Raw genomic sequence first — 26,027 nt, 5'->3', positions numbered from 1 at the left:
ATTACATTTCTTAGCATCTATAAAAGGCTATAGTCTTGGCTCCAGGATTGTTTTGCAGCTTTCTGAGGTGGCCAAAAGCTCCATAAATTCCTGAAGGGGGAGCTAAGATATTTTCAATTCCAACTTAGTATTCCATCTCCCCTGTGATAACCGTTACTTGCTCTTTTTAAAACTTTGAGTTATCTGCTGTTGACCTTTTTTAGTTTTAGTGTCCAGTAGTAGTGGTTTGGACATCAATGATAGGATGCCCTAATATTATCACCACAGGGAAGTTGTCACCCCTAATGAGCCTTCATACTATCCTTACCTCTTACTTCAATTTTCTTTAGTATTGTTGGACAAATGTGAATACAATTGCATTTACTGCACAGACTCAACTCACAGGTTTAGTTTTTTGCTCCAACACAGCAGTAGCATATGGCCAAGTGTCACTTCTCAGTAGTCTGCATGCATCTTAAGATATCACAGAAGTTAAAAGTAGCAGAGGATTTTCTTTAAGTGTCATGCCTCATGTCTTGACTCCATGGTTATACTTTAGGCTTGCTTGAATCAAGATGCTCTTAATTTGGAGGAAACCTGGTGGCATCCACCTGAAAGTGAAGGGAGGGTAGCCTAATCGAGAATAGATATTTATTATTACATTATGTACCATTTTTAATTCTATGGTATAAGATGCATTAAAAAAGAAATTTCTGCTCACATTAGTTGCTCCCAAAAGCTATTATTTAATAAAGATTGGTAACAATTCAACAGTCAAGGTCTTCCTCTTTTGCTGTCACCAGGTGACAGTCTTTTGCCATAGCTTATACATCTGGATAGAATCTACTGACAATAACATATCTAAAAATAAAAAAAATTATGAATCAAAGTTCATACCAAATCCTTATTTGTTTCAAACTATTACATTTATTAGACTAGACCAGCATAAAAAAGTAGGCCTATAGGTAACAGTTTGGCGGGTAATATTTAAACTCAAATGACGTAAGAAGAAGTGTACGCCAATGCAAGAGGAGGGGGGGGGCGTTTCCAACTATTTTGTTACAAACACGAATCCGGAGTGAGAAGATCATTTTTCCTAGGTATGTAACAGCTGGTAAAGCAAACATAAATGTTGCTGCTTTCATATTTCGAACCATATGACGTTCATAAGGATTGGGAAGGTTAAGGGCATATAGGCTATGAATCTTGTTCTTGCAAATGTATTGGTGTTTACGCGATAATGTCAAAGGAACGGCCAAAATAAGGACATGGTTGCAAGCCAAATTTCCCCCTAGTATGCGTTTCTGTTGCTGAAAGAACACTAATTAAATGGAAATTAGGTTATATAGAAATTGTTTACACTTCCCGAGAAGTAAAAATACTATGTAGTATCTTGCAGACCTCGATGTATAGGCTACAGTTTGCAAATGGATCGGCAGGGGGAGGGAGTTATTGTGGTGAATAGGACATTTTACTCCGAGTATCAAAGTAAACAAAGAATGTAATCAAGACGCTCAAACGGAGGCATTTACTTTACATTTACAACTGCTTTTGACACGGAATTGCCTATAACTTCAATTGTAATGACGCTTACAAAATGTTGCATAGTTCCTATTTGACTTTGGCATTGAGGGCAACTGACTTGCATGTTTCAAACGAAATCATCTAAATTGTCTTGTATATCAGGTTTCAACCATTGTCCTCACTGCGAGTGCCAAATCTACGCACAACAAAGCTGCTGCAACCGAGGAAATAATGTAGTTTTCTATGTTTCCCGTATTGCTTTAGAACGCAGCATTTCACAATCGTCCCTGATCATTTTCGGTAGAAAAAGTAAGAGGGGCCATATCGAACCAGCTAGCATTTGGGATTTTGCAGGGCTATGTGAAGCTCCAGTTACAATCTGCTAGCTATATCGAGGGAGACCGAGACTTGTCTGCCATCAATCCTATAAAACTTGAAATGTCCTTGCTCTGTCCTAGCTGGTTAGCTTAATGTTGGCTACATGCTTAAAATGTTTCCGCTCTAGCAATAACCATATGGCTTTTTATGTGTTTGACAACATTATAGATCTGGTGCCTACGTCGGTCGACATTGTTAGCTGTGCTTCTATTTCCGAGTCTGAATAAGTCACATAGGCGAATCCAGTTGACTGTATTCAGCAGAAGCATGCCAAAACCCGATTCAGAACGAATTAAAATGTGCGTATTGGTCAATGTCTAGTAATCTGTACACTGGCACGGTTGTCATACAATCGCTGCTGTAACTCCTCGGGTGGAGGAGGGAGGAATCCCTGGCTGTGCTTCAGCTCCGCCTCCCGTGGGCGATGGTTTATTTTGGAAGTTCCACCACAGTTTCTAAACCCAGACGCGCAACATCGCGAGACTTCTGGGAACGCTAGCGAAACAGGCCAGGGTTTGAGGAGTGAAATATTATTCCAAAGTTAAGTTTATCGAAATCTAAAGGCATTACCTAGATTTGAGCCAATATATTAATGTCAGGCCAATGTCTTGTTGAATATGTTATTACTCCGACCTCGTAAAAGTGCCAAACTGACACGTTTTCATTTGTCAGAAACAACTTTGTCGGAGTGCCTTTGACAGCCTGCATATGCCCAGTAATACGCGAGACAACTCGGTGGAAAATCTGTTTCCCTCCAGCAGGTGACGTTGTTTCGCCCACAAATCAAGGAGTTTTTGTATGGAGGTCAATGAGTGTTACATTTGGTCAACCAAATTTTTTCCCCCACGTGATGTTTATTTGATCGAATAGAAGTTTTGTAATGCTTCAGTTGTTACGAGTGTACTGATAAGTAGTATAAATGACATGCCGGCAACATTGAGAAAAATCACGTTATTGTAGTTGTCTCGAGATTACTTTGCAAATTCATAAAATGAGGTAGCGAAGGATATCATTGCACTACTTAACGCGCATCCAAGTTCAGTTTAGAGATCCACCTGCGTCATTGGCATAGGGTTTGCTGGACGCTTCTGACTTGGACTGAAATAGGGGCCGGTACTCATGTTGTGTGCCAGTACGGTTGATATTTAGGTGCAGCAGCGCCACAATACTTTTGAGCTAATATTCTATAAGAGGAACAGGAGCTCAAGCAATAGAACATTTTAGGTCCCGGTGTTGGGCCGAAAAGCTACCCCCTGCCAGAAAATTAGGTAAATTGAGGGTGAGGGGTGATTTTGGCAAGGCCATTTTCTTGCCTGCTGAAATCGTTGTCGTTCCCCACCCCCCCTTCTAATTTCCTTAATTTTGTGGCTGGAGTCAAATACTTCCCGTGGCACACACTACTGGTCAACATGAGCTACCAAAATTATTCTGAAGTGTGCCAGGCCTTGCAGTCCCAAGATAGAAGGGGGGAAGAATTTCGTCAGGCAAGAAAATGGCCTTGCCGAAATCTCCCCCCTAATTTTTTACATTTTGTGGCTAGAGTCAAATGCTTTCTATAGCACAAACTTCACTTCAGGATAGGCAACCAAAATTAATTATTAATGTATGTATGTTATATTAAACATAGGAGGGAGTAAAATGTAGGCAAGCAATAAACATTACAGAACTACTAGTTGAATAAGACATGGGAGAGATGCCAAATTTTATTCAAAGAGATTTATTTATAGACTAATACATTTGAAACAAATAGCCAAACCTGAAAACTGCAGACATTACTAGTGCCTCCCCCACGATCAAACCGACATAAAAAAATAAAATGAAACGCAGCCTAACGTGATCAGAAATGTTAACTAGCAAGCAAGTCGCAGCAATGAAGAATTGTGTGTGTGCGCGTTCATGCGAAGGGGGGGAGCTTTTCGGCACAACACCAGTACTCCCCTGCCCGTCAAGCACTGCTTCTGACTGGTCTTGGAACAGTAACAATGGGCACTCTCTCCCCGCTTGGCTCGATGGGATATGTAGTGATTTCTGCCAACACAGCCAGATATGTACACAGTCTTGTACCCTTAACCTTTTTTAAACTGACTATCGTATTTGTTGATTAAATCGGACATAATTAGTATAATGTGTAATGCTAGAATTTCAAGTTAATTGACAGAAGAAAACTCTACAGATCGCCAATGGCTAAATTACTTCCCCCGACATGAAGGATCCTCCTCACTACTCTGAAAGAGGCTATACAGACATGCCTGGTGACCAAATTGATGATGTTTTCCGTGCAGCGAGAGTTGAGTGGAGACTAACGGATTCGGTTCAGTCAGTCGTCCTGATGAGCCCTGATGAGGAATAACTTGTAATATTGGTACCATCTGGATGTCACGTGATAGTCTTCACTGCTCAATGGGGGTGTACAATATTACGTTTCAAATTCTCGCTGAAGTTTTTAGCCAAATTGGATATTGTGGCTAGAAACTCCAGCGAGAATTTGAAACATAATATTGTACATCCCCATTGAGCAGTGAAGACTATCACGTGATCCAGATGGTATCAATATTACAAGTTATTCCTCATCAGGGCTCATCAGGACGACTGACTGAACCGAATCCGTTAGTCTCCACTCAACTCTCGCTGCACGGAAAACATCATCAATTTGGTCACCAGGCATGTCTGTATATGTTGTGTCTGGGCCGGAAACGATGTTTTGTACACCAGAAAGCACGTCAGGTAGAAGGAGAAGATGAGAGGCGGAAGTTTCTTTTGAAACTGATGGTGCGTTTGTAACAGTTTAACTTTAGTCCGTTCCCTCGCCCCGACCCGGGCGCCCTCTGCACATATCAACAACAGTCACCCACGAAGCATCGTTACCCATCGCTCCACAAAAGCCGCGGCCCTTGCAGTGCAAGGGGAACCACTACTTCAAGGTCTCAAAGCGAGTGACGTAACCAATTGAAACGCTATTAGCGCGCTCCACCACTAACTAGCTAGCCATTTCACATCCGTTACACGTTGAGTGGAGATGAGTGAGAAGAAATGCATTGCAGTGGCGAACAAGAAGGGAAATAAGAGAAGTATTGTCATGGAATCTAGTAAAGCCTTGCTCTTACTTTTGGACCGAGTGCGTGATCTGGGAGATCAGTTTGACATCTCGAATATCATAGATGCGTTGGGTATGGTTGATAACAAGAAGTGGGCTTATCTTGTTTTTTTGTGTGTCCGAAGAACAGAAGGGGCGTGCTTTGCAACTGAAAAATATATTGAATTGGAATGTGTTGCGTGTGTGGATCTGTGTAGCAGGGCACCTATCAAAGGGGTTATCTCTGGAGTGGCGCTAGAAGTGTGTGCAAGGGATGTAACTGAAAAAGTAGATGCAGTGGTTGATCCACGCCGACTGTCCTGTATGGTGGATGGAGTAAGGAAGACCACTCCAGCCATTATTTTGTACTTTGAAGAAGAGTCTCTATCTTCGTATGTACAGTTCCAGTCAAAAGTTTGGCCACAGCTACTCATTCAAGGGTTTTTCTTTATTTGTATTATTTTCTACATTGTAGAATAATAGTGAAGATATCAAAACTATGAAATAACACACATGGAATCATGTAGTAACCAAAAAAGTGTTGAACAAATCAAAATATATTTTATATTTGATATTCTTCAAATTCTTCACCCTTTGCATTGATGACAGCTTTGCACACTCTTGGCATTCTCTCAGCCAGCTTCATGAGGTAGTCACCTGAAATGCATTTCAATTAACAGGTGTGCCTTAAGTTAATTTGTGGAATTTCTTTCCTCAATGAGTTTGAGCCAATCAGTTGTGTTGTGACAAGGTAAGGTTTGGTAAAAGACCAAGTCCATATTATGGCAAGAACAGTTCAAATAAGCAAAGAGAAATGACAGTCCACCATTACTTGAAGACATGAAGGTAAGTCAATCCGGAAAATTTCAAGAACTGAACGTTTCTTCAAGTGCAGTCGCAAAAACCATCAAGCGCTATGATGAAACTGGCTCTCATGAGGACTGCCACAGGAAAGGAAGACCCAGAGTTACCTCTGCTGCAGGGGATAAGTTTGAGTTACCAGCCTCAAAAATTGCAGATCTAATAAATGCTTCAGAGTTCTAGTAACAGACACATCTCAACATCAACTGTTCAGAGGAAGCTGCGTGAATCAGGCCTTAATGATCGAATTGCTGCAAAGAAACCACTACTAAAGGACACCAATAAGAAGACGACTTGCTTGGGCCAAGAAACACAAGCAAGAAATCTGTCCTTTAGTCTGATGAGTTCAAATTTTAGATTTTTGGTTCCAACCGCTGTGTCTTTGTGAGACGCAGAGTAGGTGAACGGATGATCTCTGCAGGTGTGGTTCACACCGTGAAGCATGAAGGAGTAGGTGTGATGGTGCTTTGCTGGTCACACTGTCAGTGATTTTATTTAGAATTCCAGACACACTTAACCAGCATGGCTACCACAGCATTCTGCAGCGATACGCCATCCAATCTGGTTTGAGCTTAGAGGGACTATCATTTGTTTTTCAACAGGACAATGACCCAACACACCTCCAGGCTGTGTAAGGGCTATTTGACCAAGAAGGAGAGTGATGGAGTGCTGCATCAGATGACCTGGCCTCCACAATCCCCCGACCTCAACCCAATTGAGATAGTTTGGGATGAGTTGGACCGCAGAGTGAAGGAAAAGCAGCCAACAAGTGCTCAACATATGTGGGAACTCCTTCAACACTGTTGGAAAAGCATTCCAGATGAAGCTGGTTGAGAGAATGCCAAGTGTGCAAAGCTGTCATCAAGGTAAAGTGTGGCTACTTTGAAGAATCTCAAATATAAAATATTTTGATTTGTTTAAAAAAAAAAAAAGGTTACTAAATGATTCCATATGTGTTATTTCATAGTTTTGTAGTCACTATTGTACTACAATGTAGGAAATAGTACAAAATTATGAAAAACCCTTGAATGAGTAGGTGTCAACTTTTGACTGGTACTATATATTTAGGCTATGCGAGCTAACCTGTAAGAGCCTTTGTGCTCAAACCCATGCAGTGTGATGAATGTAAATTTGTGAAGTGTATGTAGAGGGGAGGAGTATCATAAGCAATTTGAGGCGAAATGCTGCAATTGTGGTGGCGAGCATGCGCCCGAATGCAGGATGTGCCCTGTTCGGGTGAAGGAGACAGAGGTGGCGAGAAGAGTGGAAGGCGGCAGTAAAGTTTAAGAAACCATGGTATTTGGATTAGAGAAACGAGTAAATGTTACTCGCCAACAGGATCCTGACATGTTGCATGTTAAAAAGGTGCAAACGTATTGGAAATCTGAGAAAATAGGCAGTGTTGTGAGTGCAGCTTAGCGTTTTTATGGCATTACAAGGAATCCTGTTGATGAATGTTCCATCCTGTAGGGATGTGATTTGGACTATGACTGAAGTAGTTAGATTGGTTTTAGGATTTAATTTTGTATTGTATTTTTTTCCCACTTTCTCGTACCTGTATACTATGTGGCAGCATACACCTTTAACCTTTGTTTGCAGGCTGCCATAATACCAGAGAAGATGACTTTGTGGCTGTGTTTATCTAGTGAAAATAGGGTCAAGTGGCCAATGTAGAAATCACTGTATATTCCTGGTTGCAAAAATTTGAAATTTCTCTTGGTGAGAAAAGATGCACTGAATAGTGTAGGGAATCATTGTACCATAGTTTTTACAGCTGTTGGACTAAAACCGAGAGTAAAAGGCTCAAGTGCGAGTTTCTGCCATGTTACAGGGAAGTGGGATGAAGGGGGAGATTTTGTCATTAATGACAATATGTCAATGTGAATAATTTCTCATATTTCAGGGGTATAACATTACAGTTGTATAGCTAATATGCAGTGTTTGTAGATCAACAGGTGAATGGACCTACAGCAGCCAAGGATCATCATGGCTGGGGTCATTTTTGCTGTTCTCCAAATCATATTGTTTTTTAATTGTATAGAAATGCAGTAAATGATCTTCAACTTTGAGATATCCTTCAACTTCACTAAAACTCCAACCCTGGTTATGGCCCTGCACTCATAAGATGAAGGATATCACAGTCAAACAATCATGTATTTTAAACAGTTATTTGTGTATAACGTTAGCTCAAATTGCAATGATTAACGTTACATGTCGACATGTAGGCTGTAGCTTATACCAGACAAATAGCTTTCTCGTAACCCAGCTCAGCAACTCACGTATGGCAGGCTATGGAACCATCGGCATTGGGTAAGGAATATGTGTGTACTGTTGTAGATACCAAACCAGCTTATTAATTGAAAACGAGGGTTTTCTTTGTTAACGTGACATGACGGACATCTGCATTCATCCATGCGTGCTGACAAGAGCCAATGCAATGCCTGAAGCAGGAATATTTAGCTAACCAGCTAGCGCACCCACTGGCAGGCAGCTTGTGGTCGGTCATTCGGTGTTCAAACAAGATAGCGGAGTTCAATCTTTCTCCCTTTTCAGCTAACTAGGTAGTTGGGAGCTACAGATGGGCTAGCTACTGCCTTTGCATACATTCATTCTGCACAATGCTAGTGGGTGAAGATTAAATAAAGTCAATTAAGGCGCTGTTTTCATAAATGGAAAAGATTAGCGATCTATCCAGCATTGCAATTGGAGTTAGCTGGCAATACATTTCCCCCCCAAAATGACATACTGTATGCTAGCCACAGCCATGTATTTGTAAGGTCAGCTGCAACCAAGGCAATGTTTGTAGTTTTGTAGTTAGCATTTCCTCCATTAACGAAGCAAGCTAGCTAACAACCTAAAATAATGGAGGCTTGATAACAAGAATAGTGTTGATGATTTTATAGAAATGTTAAACTGAGTATATACATTATTAGTCTAGTTATTACGGCGGTGATCTGCATATGGTTTTATTTGCGTTCTCGGGTGCAGCTTTCCGACGCTCGCATCCCGGAACTACCAGAACGGCTTTGTTTACAAACATTCGGATTATTTCGCGAGCATTTTGTTCAGTCTAATTTTCGAATGTTGTGTGCGCGAGGGTTGCGGTGAAAGTACAACCCCTTTCCAGTTAATATTTGAGGGACTTCTCAAACTGCCAATTATAACTACAATACCATCCCACTTTGCCGCTTCTTTCGAGTGCCGACCAATAACATTGTTCAGTGGGTGGGAAAGAGAAATACACAATCGTGGCCACGCCTCTTGTTTAAGAACCGAGCCGAGGTTTTCTCTCGAGGATAATTTTCCTATTGCGGTCCGGGGCGGTGATTGTTAAAATACTTATAGCTGTTTAAATTATTTTATTTACAAAAGTATATGCATGCTCCTGTTAGTCTTTTCGGCTTTCAAAGGTTTAAGTTTATACCCACGAATTGACTGCAACTTTAACGTGCCTGTTCAAGTCAGTGTTACCAGGGCAGGGGGTGAGTTCATTTGTCAAGAATTGAGAAAACAATCATTGTTTCGTTTGAATTAGCTATTTCCCGATACAACTTTGATATAGCTAACACTAAAGGGAAACTGGCGCGTGGAACTGGACTTTCAGTCACTGCTGAAGTACTCTTTAGCAAAGATTTGAGGGGAAAATGTGGTAAATTGGCTAGCATGTGAATATTGTGCAACGCTAACTTACTGTAGATAGTCTGCCGTGCTCCACTCGAATCGATTATCAATGTGTTGTTTATGTTGTATGCTAGCAAGACAGCTTAGCTAACTAACACACCTACCTTTGCAATGGACAAAAATTGGTAGTTTGCGAATTTTTAAAAGGCACCGTTAATGTCTCATCTTTTGTTGTGGTGGTCTTAGTTATGGCATTTGAAAACACTAACTAGTTAGCGTTAGTATGTTATCTAAAGCACTTAATAGTTGAGTCGTTATCCAAAGGCGGGCACTGGATCGCTTCGTCTTGTAACTCGGCTACTCGCGGTCGGTGTTCTGAAATGGTGACAGGCCGCAAAGCAGAGGGGGAGGGTAAAGGGGACTGTCCATTAATTTCAACTTGAAAATAAGGCCGAAGCTATTATTGTGGCCAATACACTTGCATATATATGAGCCGTTCTCTTTATACTTAACTCGCAATGCCTTTATTTGGGAAACGCTGGTGGTTTGTTTGCAAGCTAGGCATGTGGCTACGATCAAGATACACAACATAAATGGTTAACGAACTAGCTTGTGACGTTAGTTTGTTGGCAGTTAGTTACCTACCTGATCGAAGACGCTTGCTAAGTTAACTACATGTTGGCTGGTTAGCGAGTCGGCCAGCCGAGGTTGTCTAGGTAGGTGGCACCAACCAAAAACATGGACCCGGTCATATAGTTAAGCTAGTGGTCTATTCATCATAGCCTACGTGTGTAGGCTAGCCACAGATGTATTGGAATATTAATTCAATATAGCTAACGTTAACTAAACTTTTGCTAGCAAGCGTGCCATTTCTAAGCATAACAAATGCAGCATTGTGTAACTTACAAGGAGCCTGTCCGAAATGTTAACCAGCTACTAACTAGATATTTTATTACATCAAAATACATATTTATTGGAACCTCTCGTTAAACTAACCAAGTAGAAATCTCATATTGACTATTTTGTCATCATCTGAAATTGCAGGAAATAAATCACTACCACGGTAGATAGATCATGAATGGAAGGTAGCAAGCCAGTCACATTCAATCAGGGGTGTATTCATTACATCTTAGAACGGAAACCGTATAAGAAGCATACGAAATGGGGACGAACCTTCCTGAATTTGTCCAGTAGAAACTCTCGTTTTCATTGCAAAACATTTTCCGTTAGGAATAAACGGTTTCTTTTTTGCAAAGTAAATTGGCGTAATGTTCTGAATACACCCCAGTACGGTGGCGTCGCTTCGATAAGTAATTCATAGTTCTGCAGCATGCCATGGCTGCTAGGTTGTTTTCAGTCTACATAGTATTCCAACATTGTATCAAAACGTGCCAGTCGTATTTTTATGTCCATGTTTAGCTTCAGATTCAAATGACAACTGGCACGCTCATACTTTCTTCCCAGCATGGATGTTTGAAATAAATAAAACCTGATTGTGTTAAGTTTAGGCTTACTTTTTTAAAATGTATACCTTCCTACCTGAAAGTACATTTATTTTTGACGCTGTCTTTCTCCCCATTTAAGTGAAAAGGTTAACACAATTTTTGCGCGAGTATGACAAAAAAACGGCCGGGTAAATACATGACTACCCGGACGCCATGCTGAAGTTGTTTCGTCCGCAGGTCTTTCAGCCCCCTCGAGCATGAGTTCAACATGAAACGGCGCTTGGAGGAACAGGAACCGGTATTTGCGTCCCAACAGCGGCGCCTCACCGGCAGCACGGAGGCTTTCCAGCACCGCGTCCTGGCCCCGGCGCCTGCCGTGTACGAGGCCGTGGGCGACAGCATGCAGCCTACCGCAGGCAACATTCAGTATTCTGTCCCACAGGGCTACCAGGTACGCGGTGCTACACACGCAACCAAGGTTTACGGTTTAATAGATTTAGCTGCTATTTTTATTCATAGATGAGCAGTAACTTCCCTAATAGTGATATTCTGTTGTTATTTACACTTTGGAATGATTTAACAATTGATCAATCAATTCCAGAACTGCATTCATAAAACAACCAAACAATCAGTAATTTCCTCCCCAAAAAAAGAAATGCCTTATACTGGTCAAAAGTTTTAGAACACCTATTCATTCAAGGTTTTTTCTTTATTTTTACTATTTTCTACATTGTAGAATAATACTGAAGACATACAAATTATGAAATCACACATATGGAATCATGTAATAACCAAAAAAGTGTGAAACAAATCAAAATATATTTTATATTTGAGATTCTTCAAATAGCCACCAGCTTTGCACACTCTTGGCATTCTCCATATGGCAAGAACAGCTGAAATAAGCAAAGAGAAACGACAGTCCATCATGACTTGAAGACATGAAGGTCAGTCAATCCGGAACATTTTAATAACTTTGAAAGTTTCTTCAAGTGCAGTTGCAAAACCATCAGGCGCTATGATGAAACTGGCTCTCATGAGGACCGCCACAGGAAAGGAAGACCCAGAGTTACCTCTTCTGCAGAGGATAAGTTCATTAGAGTTACCAGCCTTAGAAATTGCAGATCTAATAAATGCTTCACAGAGTTCAAGTAACAGACACATCTCAACATCAACTGTTCAGAGGAGGCTGCGTGAATCAGGCCTTCATGATCGAATTGCTGCAAAGAAACCACTACTAAAGGATGCCAATAAGAAGAGACTTGCTTGGGCCAATAAACACGCGCAATGGACATTAGACCGGTGGAAATTTGTCCTTTGGTTTGGAGTCCAAATTGGAGATTTTTTGTTCCAACCTCTGTGTCTTTGTGAGACGCAATGTGAGTTAACGGATGATCTCTGCGTGTGTATTTCCCACCGTAAAGCATGGAGGAGGTGGTGTGATGGTGTGCGGGTGCTTTGCTGGGTACACTGTCAGTGATTTATTTAGAATTCAAGGCACACTTAACCGGCATGGCTACCACAGCATTCTGCAGCGATACGCCATCCCACCTGGTTTGCTCTTAGAGGGACTGTCATTTGTTTTTCAACAGGACAATGACCCAAAACACACCTCCAGGCTGTGTAAGGGCTATTTGACCAAGAAGGAGAGTGATGGAGTGCTGCATCAGATGACCTGGCCTCCACAAAACCAATTGTGTTGGTTTGGGATGAGTTGGACCGCAGAGTGAAGGAAAAGCAGCCAACAAGTGCTTAGCATATATGGGAACTCCTTCACTGTTGGAAAAGCATTCCAGGTGAAGCTGGTTGAGAGAATGCCAAGAGTGTGCAAAGCTGTCAAGGCAACTGGTGGCTATTTTAAATATAAAAAAAATATTTTAAAGATATATATTTTGTTTTGTTTAATACTTGTTCGGGTTACCACATGATTCCATATGTTTTGATGTCTTCACTATTATTCTACAATGTAGAAAATAGTAAAAAAAAAAAAAAAAAAAGATTTATTATTTTTATACTTTTAATGAGTATGTTTTCTAAAACTTTTGACCGGTAGTGTATTTGACTCTGTCCCCCCTACAGGTCCCCACTGTGCCACATAACTCGAGTGGTCATGGGCACACCCCTAGCCCAGCTGTACACCACCACAGCCCAGCGGTCCAGCCCCACGGGCCCCCTGTGATGCAGGGCCACGCTCACCCCCCTGCCTCAGCCCAGGGCCAGCAGCAATTCCAGAGGCTCAAGGTGAGACCTCCTGGTGTTTTCCAAGCCAGCCTAATGGGAGCAATTTAGACATTTTTCTGAAATATAATCAAATAAGACCCAGATGAACAGTGATCAGACTTAGAGTGATGGATATCTTCCTGTCTCTCTCAGGTGGAAGATGCTTTGTCTTACCTGGACCAAGTGAAACTCCAGTTTGGCAACCAACCTCAAGTCTACAATGACTTCCTGGACATCATGAAGGAGTTTAAGTCTCAAAGGTGAGGTCATTCACTATTGACATTTAAGGTTTTGCCTCTCTCTTACTCTAGCATGACAAAAGTTAACTGCTTTTCAAGCAAATATGTTTCTCTGTTTCGTCACAGCATTGACACTCCAGGGGTGATAAGCAGAGTCTCCCAGCTCTTCAAAGGCCACCCCGACCTCATTATGGGATTCAACACCTTCCTGCCACCGGGCTACAAGATCGAGGTCGCGACCAACGACCTGGTCAATGTGACCACGCCGGGTCAGATCCACCACATCACCCCTCACGGCATCTCTATCTCACAAATCCCCCTGTCGGGACCACCCACCCTGCACCAGCCCCAGGTGCCAGCCCCCACCACCACCTCTGCCCCACCCCCTCCCACACAGCCAACCCCTACCAAGATAAGCAAGGTGAGTGGGTGAAAATATAAATATTACACATTATTTGCCTGTATTATGTTTACCACTCTGTTTTCTCAGTCCGCTAGTCCAAAATGTTAATTATGTTAGTTTTTCCCCAACATGATTTTTATATACATGTTCGTTTTGTCTTTGTCTAGCAGCCACTGCAATCTCCAGTCCTCACGCCAAGCAGCCAGCCCAATCCGTCCATCCCCGCCTATGCCTCCCCCCGATCCCCAACCCTGCAGCCCCACACCCCGATCAGTGGCACGCCCAATGCCCCTCCGCTGCAGAACAACCAGCCTGTGGAGTTCAATCATGCCATCAACTACGTCAACAAGATCAAGAACCGTTTCCAGGGTCAGCCGGACATCTACAAAGCCTTCCTGGAGATCCTGCACACCTACCAGGTCAGCAGCCAAACCACATTTTCCTCTTAGACCACCTATCACATAATAGTCCAACTGGAGCATTCATAATAGCAATGTTTTTCTCTGTCAACTCTAGAAGGAGCAGCGGAATGCTAAGGAGGCAGGAGGGAACTACACCCCAGCCCTGACAGAGCAGGAGGTCTATGCCCAGGTGGCCCGGCTCTTCAAGAACCAGGAGGACCTTCTCTCTGAGTTTGGCCAGTTCCTACCAGATGCCAACAGCTCGGTGGTGAGTAGAGCACAAAGCATTTCTGTGCCCTGAGAATCTAAACTGAGTATACAAAACATTAACAACACCGGCTCTTTCCATGACATAGACTGACCAGGTGAAAGCTATGATCTCTTATTGTCACTTCTTAAATCCACTTCAATCAGTGTAGTTGAAGTGCAGGAGACAGGTTAAAGAAGGATGTTTAGCCTTGAGACATGGATTGTGTACGTGTGCCCTTCAGGGTGAATAGGCAAGGCAAAATATTTGAGTGCCTTTTGAAGGGGTTATGGTAGTAGGTGCAGGGCAAACCGGTTTGTGTCAAGAACTGCAATGCTCTTGGGTTTTTAACACTCAACAGTTTCCCGTGTGTATCAAGAAAGGTCCACCACCCAAAGGACATCCAGCCAACTTTACACAACTGTGGGAAGCATTGGTGTCAACATGGGCCAGCATCTCTGTGGAACGCTTTCGACACCTTGTAGAGTCCTTGCCCCAATGAATTGAGGCTGTTCTGAGGGCAAAAGGGGGAGGGGGGTTCAACTCAATATTAGGAAGGTGATATCAAATATTTGGTATACTCAGTGTATGCCTATAAAGTCTGTTCAAAGTATTAATTTGTATTCAGAAGTATTTGTCCCTAAAAGTCCATATCAGACAAAATATTCAGTGGTTGATGTAACTTTTCGATAGCAGGTTTTCAAATGAGTATGCAACTACCGCTGAGTTATCTGCCAATGTCTTGTCCCTTGTCCTCCCTAGCTGTTAAGCAAGACGACAGCGGAAAAGGCGGAGTCTGTGCGGAATGACCACGGTGGCACAGCGAAGAAGCTGCAGCTCAACAACAAACAGAGGCCCAATCAGAACGGTTGCCAGATCCGCATGCTCTCTGGGACGGTTGCCACACCCCCTGTCAAGGTACTCACCCCTTTATCAGCACACTGTAGATACGAAAATGCATTACACTCTGACTGCTTTCCAGCATGCTCTACTATTTTACAGCTTGTGTTGAATTATTTATCAATATAAACTGATATGATATTTTTTACATCACAGTTGAGAATTCAATCTCTTTTTTGTTCACATCTTTGCTATCTTGAAGAAGAAGCCCAAGTTACTGAATTTAAAAGACTCGTCCCTGGTAGAAGCCAGCAAACATGGAGATGGCACAGAATCTCTGTTCTTTGAGAAGGTGAGTTTGAGCTTGGCTTTCTACCCAATTTAGTTTCATTAGCTACGGAATTAAATAACCTGAAATGTCAATGTTTTTAACTAATTTAATTAAATATTAACGAGTAAAAGTAGCTTATGATTTCCTGCTATAATGAACTAAATTTATTTATTTTTATTTTACCTTTATTTAACTAGGCAAGTCAGTTAAGAACAAATTCTTATTTTCAATGACGGCCTAGGGACATTGGGTTAACTACCTTGTTCAGGGGCAGAACAACAGATTTTTACCTTGTCATCTCGGGGATTCGATCTTGCAACCTTTCAGTTACTAGTCCAACACTAACCACTAGGCTACCTGCCACCCTAGGCGGCATACCCCCATAAAGATTGAAGGTGCAGTATGATATAGTTAATCTTAAAGGGAAACATGCAAAAAAAAAAATAATTTAACTTTTTGAATCTGTCTTTGCTTGACGTCTCATCCAGGTGTTTATACATTTTTTTGCAGGTGCGGAAGGCCTTGCGGAGTGCAGAGGCCTATGACAACTTCCTGCGTTGTTTGGTCATCTTCAACCAAGAGGTCATCTCCAGAACTGAGCTGGTGCAACTGGTGCTGCCTTTCCTGGGGTGAGTACGGAAGTTGGGAAACTGCCACACTCATCAGTCAGTGACCGACTAACTCTAGATTCATCCACTCCAAATTGGTCGTGGCTTGTTTCACGTCATTGACATGTTCGACTGGTTATGCATTCATTTGATCCATTCAGTAAAGCTTTAAGTGTGGCTGAAGCAAAAACATTTTTTAACCAAAATGGCCACTGTCGTTGACAGGAAATTCCCCGAACTGTTCAATTGGTTCAAGAACTTCATAGGATACCGGGAAATGTCCCACACTGAGCGCTATCCCAAGGAGCGTGCCTTGGAGGGCATTGCCATGGAGATCGACTATGCTTCCTGCAAGAGACTAGGCTCGAGCTACAGAGCACTGCCGAAGAGCTACACGCAGCCCAAGTGCACCGGGAGAACGCCACTGTGCAAAGAGGTAAGTGCAACACTGCCCCTCGAAGGCAATCTAAAGAACTACCGCCATTTAACAGGCCCTCAAGGGAACCTTTTTCACCAGCCATTAACCACACCTACCTGTCAGCTGTACACAGAAATAATTACTCCTTTTTATATGTGTAAAGTATGTACACAAGATGTTTAGTGTGTCCTTGCTTCATCCAGGTCCTCAATGACACCTGGGTGTCCTTCCCTTCCTGGTCTGAAGACTCCACCTTTGTGAGCTCCAAAAAGACCCAGTATGAGGAGCACATCTACAGATGTGAGGATGAACGCTTCGAGGTGAGTTAGCCCAAAACTGTAAACCAAATAAATAAAAACAGTTTCGATCTGTTTCATGGACAAATACATCCATCTATGCCAGGGATGGGCAACTTTGATGGGGGTGGGGACCACAAAAAAACAGAACTCGTGTCATGAGGAACCCCCTTGCTAACAAAATTTTCAGCCCCCCCCCCGTGACATCTAAAAAAAAAAAATTGCATTCCCTGCAATTTTGCCATTGGGTGGAGGTATACTTTTGCAGTTTTTAATATAACTAATGTCCAATGGGCCCCACCCCTGTCAGTAATTCGACCATATTCACTACAAGTTTAGATAGCTGGCCGCTAGACTAATTTACCAATCTATAACATTTTTGCTGACATGGGCTAATTAAGTATCTGAAGCACAACCAAATTTTGAAATTGCTCCCGTTTGCCCATCCCTGATCTATGCTATTATGTTGTCTTGCCCATGTTGTGCTTGTCATCTAACGCTCCCTTATTTTCATTTGTATTTGCCTCCAGCTGGACGTGGTGCTGGAGACGAACCTGGCCACCATCCGCATGCTGGAGACCGTACAAAGAAAATTGTCCCGTATGTCTGCCGAGGAGCAGGCCAAGTTCCGCCTGGACAACACGCTGGGAGGCTCCTCGGAAGTCATCCATCGCAAGGCCATCCAGAGGATATACGGTGACAAGGCCCCTGACATCATCGATGGGCTCAAGAAGAACCCTGCTGTGTCTGTTCCCATTGTGCTGAAGAGGTGAGTGTCAAGCCAAAACTCAAACTTTACCAGGAAAGGAGTATTGTTTATTCCGCATGTTATTTGGATGAACTATTCCTAGTTTCTGTTGATTCAATTTTTATATATTTGTTTACAGGGTGTCTACGTTCTTCTTTCATGCATGCTCATATGCCTGTTCTTACATCAAAGTGTTGAGTTGAAAACGATTAATCTTTTCACTTAGTCACATCTTGAGGTTTTCCCCTGCAAGCCGTCCTCATTCCCATGTTGTCCTCAGGTTAAAGACCAAGGAGGAGGAGTGGCGGGAAGCCCAGAGGGGCTTCAACAAGATCTGGAGGGAGCAGAATGAGAAGTACTACTTGAAGTCTCTCGACCACCAAGGTATCAACTTCAAACAGAACGACACCAAGGTGCTACGATCCAAGACACTGCTCAATGAGATTGAGAGCATCTACGACGAGGTGAGTTTTCTTGAATTCCAATAAGTTAAAATGGACAGAATCTTAAATTGTGGGAATTTTATGTTGCTGTTCATTCTACAGCAAGTAAGTGAAAAGTGTGTGCTTTTGTGTTGCGGTGTAGCGACAGGAACAGGCGTCGGAAGAGAACACCGCAATGCCCAGCGGCCCCCACCTGACTTTGACCTACGAGGACAGCCAGATCCTGGATGACGCTGCCGCCCTCATCATCCACCACGTCAAGCGGCAGACTGGCATCCAGAAGGAGGACAAGTACAAGATCAAACAAATCATTCACCACTTGATCCCCGACATGCTGTTCGCACAGCGCGGCGAGCTCTCGGACCTGGAGGAAGAAGAGGAAGAGGAGATGGAGCTGGATGAGGCCGTGGCCAAGAAGCACAATGGCATCACGCAAGGCGGAAGCCCCAACAAGTCCTCCAAGCTCCTCTTCTGCAACACGGGTGCCCAGAAGCTGCGAAGTTGCGCCGAGGCCTACAATCTATTTTACGTCAACAATAACTGGTACATCTTCCTGCGGCTGCACCAGACACTGTGCTCGCGGCTGATGCGGATCTACGGGCAGGCGGAGAGGCAGATTGAGGAGGACATCCGGGAGCGTGACTGGGAGAGAGGGGTGCTGGGCCTCAAGCGAGACAAGAATGACAACCCTGCCATCCAGCTGAGACTGAAAGAGCCCAGTGAGTTCATAGCACAAAACTGTTAATTCCACACAGCCTTTTCACACTCAATAACTCATTGATTTTCATCACTTTGATTGGTAAGTCTCATAGACACACAGTGCGTCCGCACTGGGTTAGTGGGGGGCTACTGTGGATCTGTGAAGCATTGAGCAAGCTAGAGATTGGCTAATCATAGCCCTTGGCCATACACAGTATGTGCCATTGTCTGCAAAATTTCCACATTAAATCAGTTGCTATTCAGATTGTGCATTGAAAGATGTGTTTAAGTATAGAGGTCTGCCTGGCACTTTTTTTTTTTCATCCTGCCAGCGGACTCCCACCCGTTACTGCAAGAACTGGTCCTCAACCCAACCGCAGTCCTGCAATGTTATTTTAGGTCTATGTAATTTTCACGTGGCCCATTATATTAAGCTATCGATATTACTGGGTTTATCGGCCAATATGCTAGGTGTAGTTTGGAGAGACTTTCTCTTGAGCTATTTTTATAGCCTACATTCGGAGTGGGACGATTTTCAGATTGAGGCAAATGTGGTTAATCAGTATTTATTCCTAGGCAATGTTGTAAACTAGAGCCTTAAATCATATTTAGGAAGTACAGTTCCTTAGAAAGATACACCACAATGAATTTAACCTTTTATTTAATTAGGCAAGTCAGTTAAGAACAAATTCTTATTTACAATGATGGCCTACCCCGGCCAAACCTTCCCCTAACCTGGACGACGCTGTGCAAATTGTGCACCGCCCTGTGGGACTCCGGATCACGGCCGGGTGTGATACAGCTCAGGATCGAATCAGGGTCTGTAGTGACGCCTCAAGCACTGCGATGCAGTGCCTTAGACCGCTGCGCCACTCGGGACACTTGCTCGTCGAACATCTCATTCCAAAATCATGGGCAGTAATATGGAGTTGGTCCCCCCTTTGCTGCTATAACAGCTTCCACTCTTCTGGGAAGGCTTTCCACTAGATCTTGGAACATTGCTGCGGGGACTTGCTTCTTTTCAGCAACAAGAGCATTAGGGAGGTCGGCGCTGATGTTGGACAATTAAGCTCGCAGTTGGTGTTCCAATTCATACCAAAAGTGTTCATTGGGGTTGAGGTCAGGGCTCTGCAGACCAGTCAAATTCTGCCACACTGATCTCAACAAACCATTTCTGGACCTCACTTTGTACATGGGGAATTGTCATGCTGAAACAGGAATTGTCCTTCCCAAAACTGTTGCCACAAAGTTGGAAGCACAGAATCGTCTAGAATGTCGTTGAATGCTGTAGCAATAAGATTTCCTTTCACTGGAAATAAGGGGCTTAGTCCGAGCCATGAAAAATAGACCCAGACCATTATTCCTCTTCCACCAAACTTTACAGTTGGCACTATGCGTTCGGGCAGGCAGCATTTTTACTATTTCTACATTGTAGAATAATAGTGAAGACATCAAAACTATGAAATAACACATATGGAATCATATAGTAACCCAAAAAGTTAACAAATAAAAATATATTTTAGGTTCTTCAAAGTAGCCACCCTTTGCCTTGATGACAGCTTTGCACACTCATGGCATTCTCTCAACCAGCTTCATGAGGTAGTCACCTGGAATGAATTTCAATTAACAGGTGTGCCTTGTTAATTTGTGGAATTTCTTTCCTTAATGTGTTTGAGCCAATCAGTTGTGTTGTGACAAGGTAGGGGTGGTATACAGAAGATAGCCCTATTTGGTAGAAAAACCAAGTCCCTAGTAATATGGCAAGAACAGCTCAAATAAGCAAGGAGAAACGACAGTCCATTACTTTAAGACATGAAGGTCAGTCAATCTGGAAAGTTTCAAGTGCAGTTGCAAAAACCATCAGGCGCTATGATGAAACTGGCTCTCATGAGGACCGCCACAGGAAAGGAAGACCCAGAGTTACCTCTGCTGCAGGGGAGAAGTTCATTAGAGTTACCAGTCTTAAAAATGGCAGCCCAAATAAATGCTTCAGAGTTCAAGTAACAGACAAATCTCAAAATCAACTGTTCAGAGGAGACAGCGTGAATCAGGCCTTCATGGTCAAAATGCTGCAAAGAAACAACCACTAAAGGACACCAATAAGAAGAAGAGACTTGATTGGACCAAGAAACAAGAGCAATGGACATTAGACTGGTGGAAATCCGTCCTTTGGTCTGATGAGTCCAAATTTGAGATTTTTGGCTTTGTGAGACGCGGTGTCGGTGAATGGATGATCTCCACATGTGTGGTTCCCCATGAAACATGGAGGAGGAGGTGTGAGGGTGCTTTGCTGGTGTCAGCTATTTTTTTATTCGAGGCACACTTAACCAGCATGACTACCACAGCATTCTGCAGCGATATGCCATCCCATCTGGTTTGGGCTTAGTCCCACTTATTTGTTTTTCAACAGGACAATGACCCAACACACATCCAGGCTGTGTAAGAGCTATTTGACCAAGAAGGAGAGTGATGGAGTGCTGCATCAGATGACCTGGCCTCCACAATCCCCCGATCTCAACCCAATTGAGATGGTTTGGCATGAGTCGGACCGCGGAGTGAAGGAAAAGCAGTCAAGTGCTCAGCATATGTGGAAACTCCTTCAAGATTGTTGGAAAAGCATTCCAAATGACTCCCTCATGAAGCTGGTTGAGATCATGCCAAGTGTGCAAGCTGTCATCAAGGCAAAGGGTGGCTACTTTGAAGAATCTACAATATATTTTGATTTGTTTTAACACTTTTTTTTTTTTTTTTGGTTACTACATGATTCCGTATATATTATTTCATAGTGTTGATGTCTTCACTATTATTCAACAATGTAGGAAATAGTAAAAAATTAAGAAGGAGTTGGTGTCCGAACTTTTGACTGGTACTGTATACTGGGCGCATTTGATCTCACATGCCCATCTAGAAGAGCAGAGGTAGGCTACTGAAGTTGAAGTAGCGAATTCTAAGTTTGTGAATAATGTGACGTGCTTTTAATACAATGGGTAGGCCTAGGCTAACCCATACAAAGCGGAAAGACCACCATTTCTAACTCCGCAGGACAACAAAAATATTTTCATCCCAAAGAAGTCTGTCTGACCGCCCACTCCCACCCGCAGCATGAAAAATGCTGACCGCGCCACAACGATCTGTCGGGATCCTCAGGTCCTGCGGGCATCCCATGGGAATGCAGTCCTCTATTTAAATGTCATCTGTACACTGGTTGAACTGAAATGCATAATGCCATGATCAGTTTCTGATAGTCTTTCTTCCCTACCTACAGTGGATGTAGAGGTGGAGGACTACTACTCTGCCTTCCTGGAGATGGTGCGGAACCTTCTGGATGGCAACATGGAGCCGGCTCAGTACGAGGACTCCCTCCGGGAGATGTTCACCATCCATGCCTACACCGCCTTCACCATGGACAAACTCATCCAGAGCATTGTCAGGCAGGTCAGTAGCCCCTCATTACTGCTTTTCTTTTACACTAGGTTTGGGCTAGTTCCTAGTAGCATAGCTAGCTTTTTGATCCTCCAGGTTGATTCTAAACCTGTTTTCAGTTTTTGTTTAAGCATTTTTTATAGGTTGGTTCTGTTGGTCTAGAACTTGTGCACTTTTCTCCACTCAGCTCTTCTTCTTTTCTGTGTCTGCAGCTCCAGCACATAGTGAGTGACGAGATCTGCGTGCAGGTGACAGACCTGTACTTAGCAGAGGGCACCAACGGGGCCACCGGAGGTCCCCTTCCCACCCAGACATCCAGAGCTTCCACAGAGGGATGCTACCAGCGCAAGGCGGAACAGATCATGTCCGATGAGAATTGCTTCAAGGTAGATCGACCACTGTCAGGAAATAGTTTTTTGTCCTGTGATGTCTGTTTCTGACTATCGCACACATGTATAAATAAAAACTCTAACGTTATCTTTCTCTCTCTCCCCTCCTGCCTTTCTTCCCTCGCTCTCGCCACAGCTTATGTTTCTAAAGAACAGAGGCCATGTTCAACTGACAGTGGAGCTTCTGGACACCGAGGAGGAGAACTCCGATGAACCCATGGAGGCAGAGGTAATAGACAGCACAGTACAAATATATGCTTTTATTTTCTCCCCTGTGAACCCAGGCATCTCTCAGCTTTCCGCCACTTAATTAGCGCACCTGTATTTTTTGTTCTAGTGTATTTGACCAGTGGCGAAGATTGTTGTCAATCTGTGAACACATCTAGTTGAAAGTTGTTTTTAGTGTTGTGGTAAACGGTAGATGTGTTTTGTCACTGCTAACCTTTTAATTTGGCAGCTGGTCTGTGTATTGAGTGGAGTTGTTTTGTATTTTCTAGCGCTGGTCAGATTACGTGGGTCGCTACCTGAATTCTGACTCTACCTCTCCAGAGTTGCGGGAACACCTTGCTCAGAAACCTGTCTTCCTTCCCAGGTTAGTGTCACTCTATTTGAATATGCATTCTTTATTCTCTTTATTCTCCCTTTTCAAGGGAGAAGTGGTGCAAAATGCCTCAAAAGAGAGTTAGCTTTGACTAGCCTAACCTGGAACCTTTTCTAATCAGGAACCTCCGTCGGATACGTAAGTACCAAAGGGGTAGGGAGCACCTAGAGAAGGAGGCCAGCGAGGGAGAGAAAAAGTCCATGGAGAATGCTGAGAACCTTAAAATGGAATGTATGTTCAAGCTCAACTCCTACAAGATGGTGTATGTCTTCAAGTCTGAGGACTACATGTACCGACGCACTGCCTTGCTGCGAGCTCACCAGGTATTCACCTCCTCCCATTTACTCATATTCCTCTCCCACTACCGTCTTCGTGTAGTGGAGCTGTACATATTACCCTTTGTGGCCTCATCCTTTTAATGGGCACAATCCTATTTGTGACTTGTTATTCTAGTTGGTTAAATTAGTAACCATCCTCTAAATCAGTGGTTCCCAAACTTTCACTCAGGCTCCCCTTCAAGCATTGGGGAACATTCCGCGCCCCCTCCTACACGTGCCACGTCTATTTCTGACTGTTCACAACCCTCTTGTTGGTGGAGAGAATGTTTCTCAGCTTTAAAGCTTATTTCCAGCAATTCTACACATTTTGTCACGTTGCAGAGAAAAATTGTAAGTTCTACATCTCGTTTTGGAAAAATTTATAAAATTGCATATCTAATGTGTTTTCATGTTTGAGTGACTCAAACATTACAACAAAATGTATTGCAAAAAAACGTTCGCTGACATGGATTAGTTGATCTGGACATTTCTGAGAGGTTATAAATAGCTCTCTTATGCCCCGTTCACATGCAAGTCGGAACTAGGACACTCAAGCTTTTCAGACTTGCTGATTCATTGAACGCGGCACGTATAACTACAACCAGTTAGCAAGTTGGAAATGTCAGCGTTGCCTAGTTCCGACTAGTTTGTGAACGTGACGTACGCTATGCAATGACTGACATGACAAGGAAAACTGATGCACTACCCATTTTCGAAATTTCACCTTGTGCATTCTACTATTACAACTTTCAAGAGTACGTTGAAAGCCGGACTGAGTTCCTTTTTGGGGTGGGACCCAAGTGCCCCCTCCGCCGATCCCTCGCGTGCCTCAGTTTGGGAACCGCTGCTCTAAAGGACCACCAATTGTGTGAGAGATACCGTAGAAACCTATATTTGCTGTGTTGAGAGTTCTGTTTTTTTAACACAGTATCATGACCACGGTGTCCCTCTCTCCTTTCCACCTGCAGTCACACGAGAGAGTGAGCACTTGGTTGCACAAGCGCTTCCAGGCCTGGGTCGACTTCTGGGTGAAGGAGCATGTCACTCGCGATATGGCCGCTGAGACCAACAAGTGGCTGATGGGAGAGGGGCGTGACGGCCTGGTGCCGTGCACCACCACCCGCGAGCTGGAGATCCTCCACTTCATGAACATCAACAAGTACCGTGTCAAATACGGCTCACCCTTCAAAGCACCATAACCCACCAGGAATGGAAGGGGAGTTTGGGATTATATACTAGGATGGGTCAGGAATGGGTGAGGAGGAGAGGGCATATCAACAACTTTCTAAGGCTGATATGGGAGCACAACACAAAACTAGGTTTTACCGGGGGCGACTGGATCACTGTTTTTAACCAGCGTTTTTAGCTGTGCACACTTTTGCAGGGCCTTCGGTGCCAAAACGTAGGGAGTTGTTCTGTTGGTTGAAATCTAGCCACAGTCACTGACCTGAGCTCTTACCAGCAGACCAAACCACATCGCAAATCATGGTCTTCGGGGCTTTAATAAAAGGCTTTTGGGACTTGCCCTGTGTGCTCCCTAGAGGTGCCTGCTAGCTAACAGCCTCACTTGCACTCAGTCAGTAGACTGGGGTTTGGTTGTTTGTTATTGACAGACATAGTAATATATGAAGCCATCAGAATACGGATTCTGTTGTCAAAGATTACTTGTGACGGTGTAACTGCGGTATCCGTGGGAAATAGTTTTGGGGGATAAGTGCACTTAACTAGGAATTGGATGGGGTTGAGTTTGAGTTGCCACTGTTTCAAGGGTGCATGGAGCTCAAAGCGGACTGTAGTTGAAACGATCTGGCACAGCCACGTCCCTGTGTTGGGGACAAATCACAATAACCACATCACTTCAAAACGAGAACAAGATGTTTCTTATTGGTCACCTTTCCTTTTCAAACTAAAGGGTGCATTAAGAGAACGAGGCCTGAGTCACAAGCAGCGTTGTGGGGGAAGTGAAAAGCACTGTTGTGTTTAATGTAAAAAGACAAGTAGATTAGCCACACAACTCTGCTGTGTCTGACTGTAAAATTGTATAGCTTGTGAATGTCAGATTATGAAATGTATTGTGTGTGTATATATTTATTATAAGTATATAAACACAACTAATCCTGGCCGCCCTGATATTCAACCTTTTGAAGTTGCTGGCATCGCCCTACTACGCCAATACACCAGCTTGTACACATAAACCGAGATCATTATGGATGGACTATCCACACACTGTAAATAAAACTGTACATAGTGTCAGACCTTTTTTATGACTAAGAACTGCGTTGTTGTGCTAGTAATACTTTCTAAGCTTACTGTGGACTTTAGTGAGAGATGGCTGAAGTTAGTACGTATATGAAAAATAAAAATGCAAGACAGTTTTTACCAAAGGGAGTTGATTATGATAGTTGTTTTTTGTTTTTCCTTACTGTGTTTTTTTGTTCTTTGTAGTAAGAAATGTTCATTTGAAAAGTAGAAATGTATCCAGGTCTTTGTTTTTGAAATGGAAGTTTTATAAAATCTTAAATTTTT

General features: G+C 43.2%; 1 protein-coding gene across 5 annotated transcripts; it reads left to right on the top strand.

Moving 5' to 3' along the window:
- Positions 1-1,019: 1,019 nt before the first annotated feature.
- sin3aa (SIN3 transcription regulator family member Aa) lies at positions 1,020-26,027 on the top strand. 5 transcript variants are annotated; one of them, XM_071326799.1, is made up of 21 exons: positions 1,020-1,079; positions 11,119-11,332; positions 12,958-13,119; positions 13,252-13,358; positions 13,464-13,758; positions 13,911-14,159; positions 14,257-14,409; positions 15,151-15,306; positions 15,491-15,580; positions 16,070-16,188; positions 16,393-16,603; positions 16,789-16,905; positions 17,412-17,650; positions 17,910-18,093; positions 18,215-18,791; positions 22,037-22,206; positions 22,407-22,580; positions 22,720-22,812; positions 23,081-23,175; positions 23,306-23,507; positions 24,470-26,027. In XM_071326799.1, exons 2-21 carry the CDS (start codon positions 11,150-11,152, stop codon positions 24,698-24,700), a joined length of 3,807 nt encoding a protein of 1,268 aa, XP_071182900.1. In that variant the 5' UTR covers positions 1,020-1,079; positions 11,119-11,149; the 3' UTR covers positions 24,701-26,027. The 5 variants fall into 5 exon arrangements, with proteins under 5 accessions (XP_071182900.1, XP_071182897.1, XP_071182898.1 ...); XM_071326796.1 differs by having other exon boundaries at positions 13,908-14,159; XM_071326797.1 differs by lacking the exon at positions 1,020-1,079 and adding an exon at positions 9,073-9,297.

The sequence above is a fragment of the Salvelinus alpinus genome, chromosome 9, assembly GCF_045679555.1.
Source record: "Salvelinus alpinus chromosome 9, SLU_Salpinus.1, whole genome shotgun sequence".
Taxonomy (NCBI): Eukaryota; Metazoa; Chordata; class Actinopteri; order Salmoniformes; family Salmonidae; genus Salvelinus; species Salvelinus alpinus.
Note: the sequence above shows the minus strand (reverse complement) of the source record. Positions and strands in the feature narration are given on the sequence as shown.

Coding starts and splice junctions, on each gene's coding strand:
- sin3aa (XM_071326796.1), top strand. CDS start 11,150: ATGAAACGGCGCTTGGAGGAACAGGAACCGGTATTTGCGTCCCAACAG. Junction 16,604..16,788: donor GAACGCCACTGTGCAAAGAG/GTAAGTGCAACA, acceptor TGCTTCATCCAG/GTCCTCAATGACACCTGGGT. Junction 16,906..17,411: donor GTGAGGATGAACGCTTCGAG/GTGAGTTAGCCC, acceptor ATTTGCCTCCAG/CTGGACGTGGTGCTGGAGAC.